The 14514-nt window shown below is 34.2% G+C and overlaps 3 protein-coding genes across 3 annotated transcripts; 2 read left to right on the top strand and 1 right to left on the bottom strand.

Moving 5' to 3' along the window:
- Positions 1 to 4206: 4206 nt before the first annotated feature.
- LOC147566196 (Acyl-CoA N-acyltransferases (NAT) superfamily protein) lies at positions 4207 to 7028 on the bottom strand. The gene is made up of 3 exons (XM_086652685.1): positions 6837 to 7028; positions 5056 to 5514; positions 4207 to 4589 (listed from the first exon to the last, which is right to left on the bottom strand). The coding sequence occupies exons 2-3, from the start codon at positions 5300 to 5302 to the stop codon at positions 4360 to 4362; spliced, it is 477 nt and encodes a 158-aa protein (XP_086508811.1). The 5' UTR covers positions 5303 to 5514; positions 6837 to 7028; the 3' UTR covers positions 4207 to 4359.
- A 15-nt stretch (positions 7029 to 7043) lies between these two features.
- Positions 7044 to 10650, top strand: LOC147566195 (nuclear transport factor 2-like). The gene is made up of 8 exons (XM_086652683.1): positions 7044 to 7195; positions 8084 to 8271; positions 8355 to 9005; positions 9473 to 9560; positions 9658 to 9779; positions 9980 to 10045; positions 10128 to 10191; positions 10371 to 10650. The coding sequence occupies exons 2-7, from the start codon at positions 8086 to 8088 to the stop codon at positions 10182 to 10184; spliced, it is 1170 nt and encodes a 389-aa protein (XP_086508809.1). The 5' UTR covers positions 7044 to 7195; positions 8084 to 8085; the 3' UTR covers positions 10185 to 10191; positions 10371 to 10650.
- Positions 10651 to 11041: 391 nt separating this feature from the next.
- LOC147566194 (protein CHLORORESPIRATORY REDUCTION 7, chloroplastic-like) lies at positions 11042 to 12248 on the top strand. The gene is made up of 3 exons (XM_086653765.1): positions 11042 to 11119; positions 11182 to 11216; positions 11931 to 12248. The coding sequence occupies exons 1-3, from the start codon at positions 11053 to 11055 to the stop codon at positions 12201 to 12203; spliced, it is 375 nt and encodes a 124-aa protein (XP_086509891.1). The 5' UTR covers positions 11042 to 11052; the 3' UTR covers positions 12204 to 12248.
- The last annotated feature ends 2266 nt before the right edge of the window (positions 12249 to 14514 follow it).

Below are 14514 nucleotides of genomic sequence, written 5' to 3'. Positions count from 1 at the left end.
AGCAAAATGTAAGAACATAGATATTCTAACTTAACCCTAAGAATAATGCCCAATTGAATTTTGCCCCCTAAACGTTACTGAAACAGTGGGTTAGACGTTTGATTTCACACGCAAATATAGAGACCTCTAACCCCTTAAAAGATTTGTCCTTGTCATATTGATCTCTACGCAATGGATGGTCAGTAAAGAACCCTAAGGTGATTGTTTATGCTCAAGTTAGGTCCATCGATTTTGAGCCATTGTTGGAGATCATTTAAAAGTTAAGGAGTATATCAACAATAGAATAAATAAAATCAATTTAATCAAAGGTTAATTTCGTTTTGGCTCCTAGTTTGTGACTAGCTTGTTGTTTTTGCCGTTACAAGTGTTCAACGGTTTGATTTGGCTCCCAATCTCAAAAAAGAAAAAAAAAAACAAATTTTTTCCAGAAATATCTTTAGAGACCAAAATTGACTTAATCTCAAAAATGTTAAAGTATTAATTAACATCATCTCACGTTCTTGCACTTGATCCCCGTCTCTCATCCACTTAATCTCTCCATCTTTCCACTTTAACTTTCTAATCCGTTAGAAGGTCGACGGTTGCCAATCTATGGTCGACACCATTCAACCAGATCTTTTTATTTCTTCTTCTTCTTCTTTTGTTTTCTCCCTCTTCTTGTTCTTCTTCGGCTTCTTTTTTTCTTCTCTTTGTTATCTCTCTTTTTTGTCTTTCTCTTATCACTCTTCTCCCTCGCTCTCTATTTTCTCTCCGGTGAAGGGTCTCCTTCCTTTCGCCAGAGAGAGTAGAGAGAGAAAGAAGAGAGAAAATTAAAAGAAGAAGACGAGAGAAAGAGGGTCGTCGGCCAGAAGTTATCTGTTGGAGATCTTCTGTCGAAGAAGAAAGGTGAAGTGGAGAGACAGAGAAATGAAATGAAAGATGGTGTAGAATTAACGTTTTAACAATTTTTTGCGACTATTTTCATTTTGGCCTTAGTTTCAAAAAAGTTGAATTGTTTTTTTTTGGTATAGGTGGTCAAATCAAACTTTTAGAACACTTATAGGAGCCATTTTAGAGAGTTTAGACAAATGAATTTTTGGGCTTATAATCCAAAAAACGGGCCCTAATAGGACTTTTAGTCCTCTCTAATCCTATAAAGGGTTTAAAAACCAAAAAAATAATACAAATGGATATCTAGTCCATTTGGTGTCATCTAGAGAGAAAACACAAATCTCTAGAATCCCAAATAATTTATAATACCTAAACTAACCTTCCATATATATAAGATCTAATTTAAGCTCAAATCAACCAATATTCGTTTTCCTATTTTATCTCCTTGTTTCTCTCTCCAATTACCGACTCTAAAGGAAGAAAGAAATCTTTATCTTCCTTAAATTTGTAACCGAAACCTTCTATTCCTATCTTTCTCTCTCTCTCTACATCTTCATCTTCTGAAACTATCCTCCATTAAAACAAAAAACTTTGTAACCGAAACCTTCTCGTCCTATCTTTCTCTTTCTCTACATCTTCATCTTCTGAAACTATCCTCCATTAAAACAGAAAACTGAGTTTCTAAGTTTAGGTAAAACTCAAACCAGATTTTATGTTTTCTGATTATGTTTCGATTGAAAATCTTCCATTAACTTGTTTCATTATCATTAGAGCTATTCAAAATCATCATCTTAATTGTTAATCAGGTAAACAATTTTCTTATTTGATGATTTGTTTCAGATCAAGAAAGTTATTATTGTCTTTCTCTCTCTAAAGTTTGTATTAATGATCACGATCTTCATGAGATTAATACTTCATTTCTAAATCTTACAAATCGAGTTTACTTATTGTTTTCAATCAATCGTCATATCAGTTATCAATAGATTTGGAGTTTATGCAAAGTATGATATTCAAATTTTCTCCAGATCTGATTTTTTTTCCGTACAGATTGATGAAACGTGATTCTGTCACACGGTTACTCGTAACAGAATTAACATTATATATACTTTAGAATAAATTACCATAATGTAACGTAAATTATATAAACTTTTTCCTGCGATGTATATCAAATTGAGAACATGATATATGTTCTGGTTCTGCAAATTTTTCACGAATAACATTAACATTATATTATTTTGTGTAAATCATATGTAATTTATGAAACATTATATATGATTTAATATCAAAACTGTAAAGTACATATAATTTATTCAAATGTTCATATAATTTACTGCAAATAATATACTTGTATGTATAATTTATTTGAATTAATCTATCTCACTTTGTTATCACAGATGGAGTTCCAGGCAGAATCATCAAATCAAGATAAGGAAATCAAACTGAAATCAGATGGTTGGGATAAGATATTTACAGAACCATGACAGTTATTTCCTGGGGGTGCAAAAGCTTTTCGATATGCTCTTAGGCAATATAGCATCAACACCGGTCATGATTTCAAATTCATAAAGAATGATTCTAAGCGTGTAACTGCTGTGTGTCCTGTTGAAGATTGCAAATGGATAGTGCATGGATGGACACCATTGAAATGCGATTCTATGTTCATATTGAAAGACATGGAAATGAAACATGATTTCATTATTTGTGATAAATGTCTCATTATTTTTCATAAAGTTTGCATAATTTATTGTAAATTATACAATATAAATTCATTCATATAAATGACTTCTATCAGAAATTACAAGGTTTGATCAATAAAAAACTTTTAAATTTTTGCTGTTATCATCGGTTATATATAAAACATTACCAAATCCTGTGGTAAATCACGGATACTTGTGAATAAATTATACATACTTTACAGTAGTTTAAGTTATACCAGACAGAAATTAACATAATTTATCAAACAGATCTCTAAAAATTGATTTATGACGAAGCTTTGAACATCAGAAACTATGTCACAACATAAAAAACCATAAAAATCAACCCAAAATCTCACCATAACGTTGAAACAAACTTCTTTATGATGAAAAATAACCATCCAAACTCGATTTTATAAAGATTTTCACCTGAAAGTGATGATTGTTCGAAACCCAAACTAATCAAGAAACCTTTTCGTTTTAATGGCGATGATACCTCTTCAACTGAATCAGAATCTTGAAAGATTAAGAAAGTTGAAGAATAAAGCCCGTTTCTTACCTTCTGGAAGATGGCGATTCAATTTTCTCGTTAGGATTTTGGAGCGTCAATTTGGGGAAAGTTGTGATTTTTACCTAAACAGTACAACTGATGAGAGAGAAAGTCGATTAAGAGATTTTGTTATAAACGGAAATACCCAAAAATCACGTTTCATTTAACCGTTACCAAGATTCGCTCGACCCCACATTTAGAAATCCCGTGTAAATAGAGTTGGGACATAACTGGAAATAAAATAGAGATGGTAAGGGTTTTTTTGACCAAAGAGTAAAAGGACTAAAAATCCATGTTTTGAGAAGATTGGACCCTAAACCCTTTTTGAACATTATTTTGGGCTATATACTCACGGACCCTAGACAAATTGGTCAAAACAGAAATTAGCATGATTTAAATTGCCTAAAGGTGAGTCATGCACAATTTGTCCACTAGACTGAAACAATATATACTACTCTAATATACTCATATGTGATTATTCAGGAAGTCGTGGAGAGCTCCCTAAAGCAGCATAATATCTTTCTTTTTGATGAAATAAGCCGCATAATATCTTAAGAAATATGTAGAGACAAATGATCTCTAAAAATAAAATTTTGATTTGCATTACAAACTAAAAGAAACACAAGTGAAGCGCTTGAATAATTATATACCAAGAAAGGCCTATAGTATATTAACACCGAGAATGCATTTCATCTTACTACTCCAACCCGAGAATGCATTTCATCTTAGTACTCAAAAGGTCGATTGGTCTCTCAACGATCTGAAAGTCAATTTTATCTTACAGACGATAAAGAAGCACTCATTGGTCTAGAGGTACCACATGTAAGTGTTACAGGCAATTTGTCATATTTAACTCAAATGTAGCTACGCTGGTAAATTTATTAGCCAAGTAGAGAATAGCCCCGCATAGCTGACATTTGGTAGGAACGAAGAAAATTCTTTGATATCATTTTAAAACTTTAACTGGTGACATGTTTTCTGAAATGTGGAGAAAGGTAGAGTAAGAGAGAAAGTAGAACCTTCATCAAAAAAAAAAAAGAGAGAAAGTAGAACCTTGACAGACGTGTTTCCTCTTCCGGCCAAGTCCAAATGTGGAGAAAGAACAACTGATATATCACTCGATACATGTTCACAAATTGCATAAAATAATTGAGAAGCCTTTGAGTGGACTCCATGAATTCAATAGAAGAAAGACAATTTTATGACATATTTGATGATGTTTCACAGTTCTCTTGATTATTGTTTTCAGTTTTCACTGAACTCAATGAACATTACATAAGCATCTCGGCTCAAAGAATAATAGCTTTCTATCAATCTATCCGTTTTGAAACCGATTTTCTCATACAGATTACGAGCGGCAGTCCTCGAAGGATCTACATGAAGCTGCACACGCTGAATGTGCCTAGTTCTGCATTTCACAATTGCTGCTCTAATCAATGCTTCTCCGTGACCTTGTCTCCTGAATTCCTCCTTCACTTTTGTTTGTTTTTAAGCAAATACACCAAACAAATAATACCATATTAGACACAAAAAGAAGCTTATACTATATTATCTATTCTGTGAGGATTCAAACCCAAAAGCGGTTAGAATATTTTGGTTTTGGTGATGGCACTACAATACTTACTAAGTTTGAAATCGAACTAATAGCCCACGTTCTAGACATTCTCTCCCAAGGGACAAGTATCACATCCTCCCACGCTCACAGAGTGAGCAGTCTTCCCTTCGATACTATTATTTTATCCAGATGTTGCAAAAATAGACGTACAGGTGATTTACAAACTCCAACTGAAAATCAAACCACTCAGACCAAGAAACTGTAGATGACCAACACAATCGGTCTAACGTGTTCCAAATTACAAATTGAATGCCCATAATTAGGGTTCTTTAGAATTGAATGCAGAACAGATAAAATGGTGATGAGAGTTAGATACGGTTAGATACCTGCAAGTTTTGTGATGGAAGCAAACATGCAAGAAGGCCATTGGTACATGACGTAACCAGTAACTTCACCATTGACGTGAGAGTAGAGTAAACCACAGTTCTTCTTTTTCAGCTCATCTTCAAATACTGTAGCGAGTGATTCGTGCTTTGGGAAAAGTTTCTTTTCTATCTTTACTATTTCCTCCACTACGCTCTTGTTGTTCTTATTAGATCGACCTAATTCTACTATTAACATTTCATTCGCCATCCAAACTGGTCGGATTAAACTGTTTTTCTTCTTTAATTTATGTATCTAGATCTGCAAATTGTTCAAAATTATACTCGACTCCCCTCCCAAGTTACCTGCTGTTGCCTATATGAACTTCAAAAAAGTTAGGGCATTTGTGTAACTTGAACAACTTATCGTGGAAGGTGTTTTGGTTCTTCATCTGCCATGACTATTACGATTTAACTAATCTCCTGCAATTACCAAATGAATAAGCTACAAGGTAAGTTAGCTGGCTTAACTTTGAATAAGTAGAAGATATAAGATATAACAACATCTGTGAATTTTTACAACTCCAATTGAAAAGAAGAATATACGGGGATCCTTTCAACAACTAACTGTACTACTTGGACTATGAAGAAACATGAATGCAAAACCACAATCTAAACAACTAATCAAACTAAAAATTTGTCGGGGCTTTCGTTTATGTCATACAGTCATAGTACCCACAGACAAGCAACAGAAGCATTTCTCAATCGGCTACAAATCTCGGACAAGAGTATGCGAACTAAAACTTACCCCCCTTATGAATTGCCAAAAACTTACTGACATCTCATTAATGGATAATGAACCAAATGTACCTGACGCACAATTCTGAATCCTATAACTTCAAACCCATGTTACCAATAAAAGCTACTATTTGAAGAACTAAACTATTTCAGGCATTTCACGATCAAATAATAACAAGGCGAAAGATACAACATTTGCGATTATATGAGAACTCTAGGACAGTATTAGCTATAAAAATTATTGAACCAATTAAAAAACCTATTATTGACTTAGTTTCAAGCAAATCACTAACAACCTAACATATACATGAATTTTGCAGAACATGTAAGCAAACACGTGCGAAATCAGTAACCAAGCAAAATCTATTAAACAAAAGAAATTTGAAATTTAAAGATTGAGAACAGGTTTAACCTTCAATCTTTCTGTTATTTCTAATGAATAAGTAAGTTCAAATAAACCCCCAAATAAGCAAATCATCAGCAACAGTAATCCGATTTGATAGTTGATACCGAAGTAAGTATAATTCATTTATGGCGGCATACGATAAAAAGAGAAAAAATATGAACAGAACTATTGAATCCGTGGAGTTAAAGAAATCCAACCCAAAAGAAATGGAAATGTGAAGAATTGAAGGACTGTTTCTGCTTGAACTATTAAACTATTGAACCCATGGTTTACATTCTTAAGTAAGAATCATAAATCATAACCATCAATCGACAACTAACATCGACTAATTAACAAAACTTGAACTTACCTAAGATTCATAACTTATAAGGAATTTCATCAAACAGTTGGGTGACAATCCTACAACCTAAACCATCTCTACAATTCTCAAAGAGACTCATCAATTTCTTAATGGATTTGCCAAAAGGGAAAGAAAAATTATATCTAAACCCTGAGGAATAAGTATCAATAATCTATATGAGTCAGAACAATAAGATTTTAGAATCTTTTGCAAATTACACAACCGAAGTGGTTAGAATCAAATGAAGTATCAAGTACTCACCCGAAATCTGAGTATCCCTGATGTCGGAGTATTCAAAAATTGAAAGTTCAACCAACCGAATCCTTGAGAGAGAAAATGAAGATTTAAAGTTTAAAGATAAACCCTAGAATTAGTTGCCGCCGGCTCCACCTTGCTGGTGTCGAAGGTGAAATACGCAAATTGCCCCTATTCCCTAGAAATTACTACGACCCTGACCTAGACTATTTTGGGGCCGGTATTTATCAGAGTTTACTTGATTTAAAATACCAAATACTAGAATTTTAGATAACTAGGGATATTAAATTACTATACTACTATAAATACGACTATAATCCAATCTAACTTTCTCTTCAGCTTTGTTTTCAAGGATCATACTGCGAGTAAGTTATTTTTTGCTTGGCTTTCCATGATTTTTTCGATGCGTTATGAATGTTACTTTATTTTTTATGTTTTGTTATTTACTTGTTTAACACACTTCACCAAACACAACTACACAAGCATAGTTACCGGTTTTTGTTTACGGATATTTGTCTAATTCAGTGCAAACACATCGCAATCTAGTTTGCAATTGTTTCAATAAGATTAAACTCATAGTACATGTAAGAGATAAGCTTACGTCTGAACTAGACAAATCACTTCAAATAATTTATCTTTAGTTATTTTATTTTTTTAGGGTTTAGAACTAATTAGGGTTTGTTTGATAGGCAACTTTCCTAGAGAAAAGAGATTTTTTTCTTTAAAATAAAAACATGTTTGGTCGACAAAATGGGAGAAAGAAAAAAAAGATCAATTGACTCCCGTATATTTTTGTTTTAGAATTTCTCTGTTAATGGATGTAAAACTATCTTTTGTTCTTGATAGGTTTTGATATGTTACATTTATATATAAGTTCACAAGTGCTTGTTAACCTCCCTTGGTCAAATGCTAATGTGTGTTTTCTTTTATGCTTGTCAAACAAAAATATTGTGCAAGGTGATGTTTCCGTGCAAACCATTCTTGTTGTTGCATATATACTAGGATGTGTTCTTTTCTTTTTTCTGATACTAATCAGAATTTGAAAATTAGAAAAATAATTTTTCTCATAATAAATGTTTCTCTCGTTAAAAAATTCTCTATTTTTTTTCTTTTCTCCAAATTACTGTCCACCACAACCTTAGCGTTTTTTTTCTTCAATCGTTAAGATCAAGGGTTTATGTAAATTCTCTCATGTAATATGTTAGTATCTTTTTGATGAGAATATGTTAGTATCTGTGTTTTTCTTTTTGCAGGTATGACAACACCAATATCTTGTTCTAAGTTTATTCCTTGCCCTCATAAGATTGCTGAAGAATTTATAAAGCATTATTATGATGTGTTTCATGATACCCCGGATTTACTTCATAGATTTTATAGAGATTCAAGTGAACTAACTTGTCCGGCACTAAATGGTATCATGACTACATTCACAAATATTCAAGTAAGTCTTTTTATGTTATAGTTGAAGTTTTCTTTATCTGAATCTGAATAGTCTGACTCAGATAATAATTCGTCTATATGCAGGCCATTAAAGAACACTTTGTCTCTATGGTCCAAATCGGCTATAAAGCAGATATATCAAGTGTTGATACATATTTGGTGGAGTTGTGCAGGGTATCTCTACTAATAACTGGTTCGTTAACGGGAAAAAATAATTTCAAAAGAAAATTTGTCCGGTCAGTATTCCTACGCCACGGAGAAGGTTCACTAGGAACAAATTTCTTTATTGAACATGAAATGTTGAGGTATGTTAATGGATTTGAGGAACCCAGACTCTTACCCATTGAGGTTATAACTGATGAAGCAGAAGATATGGAAGACCATGTTATTGTGGAAGATCAAGCGAGCGAGTATTCACAAGAAACTTTTGAAGCGGAAAGTGAAGATTCTTTAGATAATGAGAGTTTTCTAGTAGATGATCAATCGGGAATAGAGAATGATTATGTAATTGTGGGAGACGAAGTTTCTGATCCATCCGAAATTGTGGGCGACCAAGTGTCTGATCCATCCGAAATTGTGGGAGATCAAGCAGAAGATCGACATGAAATTATCAATTATCAATCGAAAGAATGGCCCGCACTTGTGAAAGATCAATCGAATGAATGGCCCACACTTGTGAAATGCAAGGTAGACGCTTCAAAGGCGTCTTATGCATCAATTTTAAGATCTATAAAGGTATATTCTATATCTTATGAAGTAGAGTCCAACTTATTTCAACAAAAAAACAGTGAAGTACTAAGTAGTCGATAAGTAAGGATCCAAATGGGGCCAAACCGACCCTCATGAGTACTTTGGACTTCCATCGGGTTGGGCGAGGAAGAAAAGTTGATAAACCCGGGTCAAAAAATCGAGTGAGCCCATTTCAGGCTTCAAGTACCCATGGGTTGCTTCATACTCGGTTGAATGGGTCGGATGGGTCCTGTGGTCACTCTCTCATTCATATATTCTTTGTTAAGTGGGCTTGACCTAGACCACATTAAACTTCTGTTTTGGCCAGCTTAGGTGCAACCTACTCAAAAGACCTAACCAACATATAAGAATTAGACTAGTTGCGGCTATATAAGTTAGGTCTGTGGAAATATTCTTATGCAATGCAGATAAACCTTAGAAATTAGATGAAATGAATGTTGTTGCACTTGCAGGTGCCAAACTCTGTAGAAAATCCTGCAACAGCTAAGGTTGCACCGGTCCAGCTAAATGCTCCTCCAAGTACTAGTAATAACAATATAGGTATATTCTTCTATTTTTCAACCCTCCACTTTAATCTTGATCACATCTTTTTAAATTTCTTCATGTTTTATTTACTTCATCTGTCTTTTCATGACAGAGCAAGGCTATTCCATACAAATTGAGAGGCTGCCGTTTAACGTTACTGTTGCACAAATTGCCACAGGGCTTCAGGTTTTTGGGCCTATCATGCCTGGTGGTATCGAAATTGGTGGCAAAAGGGTATGTCGACATCATCTTCTTTTTTTACCTATAACAATCGCTTTTTAATGTCCATATTTCTTAGTTTTTTTTTGCTTCATTATGTGAACAATTTGTTTGTTGAATTGTTGTCAAAATCATATACTTTTCCTGTGTCGCTAGTAATATTTAGTTTAATGAAAACAAACTGTTATGACGATTTTCCTTTTATGTTATAACAGAGAGATAGATTTTGCGTCGGTTTTGTGAAATATAGATTCCATAGTTCCATGGAAAGCGCAATTAAGGTACATGTCTACTTTTTTATAAGTACATTAATGAAGTATCCAACTGTTACTATGTACTTAATTTAATGTGTCCCTTTTTCAGGCTAAATATGTGAGTGTTGGTGGACACTTGACAATCGTCTCCAGAAGGCTAATCTAATCTCAAGGCAAGTTCAAATACTAATTACTTTCTTTTTTTGTTATATATTTACCTATAAGTTCATTTTGTCAACATTTATAATATCTATTTTTTGAAACCATTGAAACAATATTTCTCAAATACTACTTTAGCTATGTTTTCGCGAAATGGTAAAAATTTAAATGTGGTTTTGAATGTCTATTGTAGGTCGAAGTTAGGAGGACAAAATTTCTACTGGTAAAGGTGAAAGTTGAAGTCATAGAAATTATAATGGTGTCCAAAACCGCCTTAAAATCTTCTCGCAAGACCATGGATGGCCATCTACTTTAGTTGCTCTGAGATTGAGTTACACTATTAGATATCTATAATTCTTTGGCGGTGCGATACTGCGATCACGTACAACTGACTGCACTTTTTTTTTTTTACATGTAGTTTAATGGATATATGAAACTTCTTAAATTCGTTTTAATTTCGCCAATTATTTATCTTTAGATATAGTAGGGAAGTAGAGGGATGGGTTTAGTTGCAATATTTTTCATGAGTTGTTAGTAGTTTCATGAGAAGTTTGGGTTCTTTGTTGAGATCTAATATAATCATCAATTAACCTGTTATATATTTTTTTCGATAAAAGGGAGTGTTTGCATAATTTATATAATGAGGGACATTTTTAGAGAGTAGATTGGGCCGTTCATCAATTGACGGTTCAGATTTGGTCAATTGATAGGCATAAAGACAATTTGTGGGGTGTCACAAAAAGTCATTCACATAAATAATAATAAACAACAAAAAAATGTTTGTGTGGATATTGTTTATCTTGTCTTGTTATTTATCTTCAAAGTTTTCTTTTGTGCTTCTGTTCATTTCCTTCTTCCCAACTCTGGGACGAAGTATGACATCAATGAAGGGAGCTTTTGACAAACAATTAATAAATTCTGAAGTAGTGCATAACATCAACTGTAAGTTACAAGCTCTATTCTCCTTTATTTGAATGTGAGTTCCTAAGTTGATGTTCTTATAGCGGAGTCGGTCCTTAGCCGAACTTGCAAGGCAATGGTTTGGTTTAGCGAGTAACTCGAGTTCGGGTTCAGTGCTGCCAACATTGACGAGTTGATGACGGTCGAGGTAGGGCAATCAGTGATGGTGATGAACCCAAAAAAATAATAGACCCTAATTACACAGAAAACTCATAGAATTCAAACACATGATTTGCTGAGGATTCTGTTTTTATCATTCTAAGAGAGTGGATAATTCAGAACGCTAAAATTATCCAAACCCAGAATGTGGATTCTTGTATCTCATTGAATCATTAATTTACATGAAGGCGAGGAGTTAGCTGACATAGAAGCCATCATTCTACTCCAATCCACATTCAACTAGACCCGAACATGAGTTTTTTGCAACTTCGCTATATACTCTGTAACCTGTCTTAGCTTGCTCGCGCCTCGACTAATCCACTGGACCCATGGACAACAGAGTTGCTACGGGCCACTCGACTTGAACAAAGGCCCTCCTTTTTTCGGCTGTGCAGGTAAAGAATCGTCAAGATGCTATAATGGAGCTTCTTGTTTGACCCAATTAAGTAGCTAGGACTAGCTACACATTTCCTTCACTTTGCCTTGGACTGCTAAATAAAATGGCTAGTAGGACCAATACGCATAAGGTAAAGCTATATTCCCTGCTTAAAAAGACCTACCAATTTCTTGTTCTAGCATTTTACGAGGACGCACACGTAGTCTTAATACGTTGAGTTTCTTTTCTCGTTTCTAGGTTTGTGCAATAAGGAGGAGAAGAGCATATCAACAAACTGAAACTTATGTTTTAATTGAACCTGGTAAGAATGAGGAGTTTGTTTCTGAAGAGGAGTTAAAGATGAGATTGAAAAGTTGGCTAGAAAACTGGCCAGGGAATAACTTACCACCAGACCTTGCTAGGTTTAAATCAATTGATAATGCTGTTTCTCACCTTGTAAAGTCTGTTTGTGAACTTGAACTTGATGGTGAAGTTGGCTCAATTCAATGGTATGAAGTTCGATTAGAGTGAAGAAGATTCAATAAAGTCAATTTTATAAGTTTTCGTTGATTTCCATCTCTTATGTGCTCTGTGTAACAACTTATTTTTAGTACTCGACTTTGTCAAGTGTTAGACTTCATTGGAGGTAACTTTGTTCGAAAATCACCTTCAAGGTCTGGTTTCTCCTGCGAAGGGGCTCCTCCCGTTCGCCGGAGCTATAGAGAATGAGAGATTAAAGATAGAGAGATTAGAGATAGAGAGAGAAAGATGAAGGGAAAAAAAGAGGGAGAAGAGGAAGAGATTTGAAAAAAAAAAAATTAATTTTTGAAGGTGGCAGGAGAAGATAATGAGGTGGGGAGAGATGGTGCGGAGGAGAGAGGCGATGAGATGGAGGAGAGAGGCGATGAGATGGAGGAGAGAGAGGGAGAGATGATGTGGAAGAGAGAGGCGATGAGATGGAGGTGAGAGAGGGAGAGATGATGTGGAGGAAAGAGGCGATGAGATGGAGGAAAGAGAGGGAGAGATGATGTGGAGGAGAGCGAGGGAGAGAGGAGGTGTTTCTATTTTATGTAAGTGAATTCCATTTTGGCCCCATGACTTGTTCTAAAATAATTAGAATTTTTTAGGAATTAACCCAAATTGAAAAGGGAGTCAATTTTGAATTTACAAAATCATTCTCATAAGAAGGACAAATATGGAAACAAAAAAATTAACCATAAAAGTTAATTGACGACGTGAACAAAAGGGACTAAATTTGAATTTACGAAAGCGGAGATTAAAGTTTAATGATAAACCCTAGAATTAGTTGCTCGAGCTCTTCCTGATGGTCGTCAAATTGAGGAGTTAGAGCATCTCCAATGCAAGACTTAATCTTAAAATCATAAGTGTCAGCTAGGACTTTAGAGTTTTTTATAGAAAAAAACATCTTGAATGCAAAACTCAATTAAGATATTAAGATGATGTTGAAGCATTTAATTTTGAGATGTCTCAATTACAAACTCTATTTTTGAGATCTCTTTTGATAGTGTTAAGTGTCCTAATCATTAAATTTAATTTTCAAACCAATAAAAAACCTTTCTTTCTCAACCAATTTTTTCTATTAAATGTATGTGTGACATGTAACTATTAAAGTTTTTTTTAGTGTTGCATTGGAGAATGATTTAAATTATAGACACTCAATTGAAACTTGGCACATAAGTCAATTAAGTGTTTTTTAGTTTTGCATTGGAGATGCTCTTAGAGACTCTCCCTTCCTTTCCCGTCCCCAAAATTAACCAAAGGAAATACAACATGTGAAATACTCAAATTGCCCCTACTCTTTAAAAAAGTTAGGGTGTACATTCAGTATTTGAACCGACCAAACCAATCCAATCCAAACATATTTGGGCGGTTTGGACACCGATCCAATGGTTATCCGGATTGATTTGGATACTAAAATGTAAAAACCGAGTGGTTTGGTTCGGTAGTTGGATTAGTTTGACGGAGAAACGAAAAAACCGAACCAAACCATTTATTATTACCTTTTATATATTATATATGTAAGGATATATGATTTTACATGATGGATGGTGGATTCAATTGTTTATCATTTGTAATCTTCCTCGAATGTCGATAGAATATGTCGTATTAATCACATACATATAGACTTAATGGTTTGTGAGGTAACACTAATTTTTAGCACGTTCTAAGTATAATTGTAAAAAGTTTTAAAGTTGAAAACTTGAAAGTTTATTCTTGACAAAATTTTGACTTTTGGTTCGATTATTTAACCGAACTACCGTTCATGCATAGTTTGGTGCGGTAATGTAACATCCCATGTTTTCGGTTAAAGAAATAAAAGACTACGGTTAGAAGTGAGACTGTTCGGCATTTAAAAAAAAAAGGCTTAATCGGGGGGTCATAAAGAAACTCGTGGAGATCAAATTAGTTGGATATAAATATAGGGGGACTTTTTATGAATTCCATATAAACAAAAGACTTAAAATGGGTAAGTAAAATGGGCACTTTAGAATGTGACAAGTGGCACCCCAATTTGCAATCCAACATTCCAACCGAGTTTGTCCCTTGGTGTGCATGTGTGACGCGATTTGGAGGGAGATGGTTTTTTATTGCATGTGGACCCCACCATATATAATTAAGTATGTTTTCCTTTTTCATTTCAAAACCAATTTGAAACTCATCCAGCCGAGAGAATAAGTGTTTGGAACTCAAATTATTCAATTATTCTTTCGTCGATTTCTTCGCGCGTATTAGTCGGAATTCAATGAAACTTCTTCCAGGTAATTCTATTCGACTTGTTCTACGTATCTATCCGTTCAGAAATTTTCAATTTCGTCCAAAT

Source organism: Eschscholzia californica, unplaced genomic scaffold (assembly GCF_041429995.1).
Source record: "Eschscholzia californica isolate CP2 unplaced genomic scaffold, dmEscCali1.0.p SCAF_1, whole genome shotgun sequence".
NCBI lineage: Eukaryota > Viridiplantae > Streptophyta > Magnoliopsida > Ranunculales > Papaveraceae > Eschscholzia > Eschscholzia californica.
Note: the sequence above shows the minus strand (reverse complement) of the source record. Positions and strands in the feature narration are given on the sequence as shown.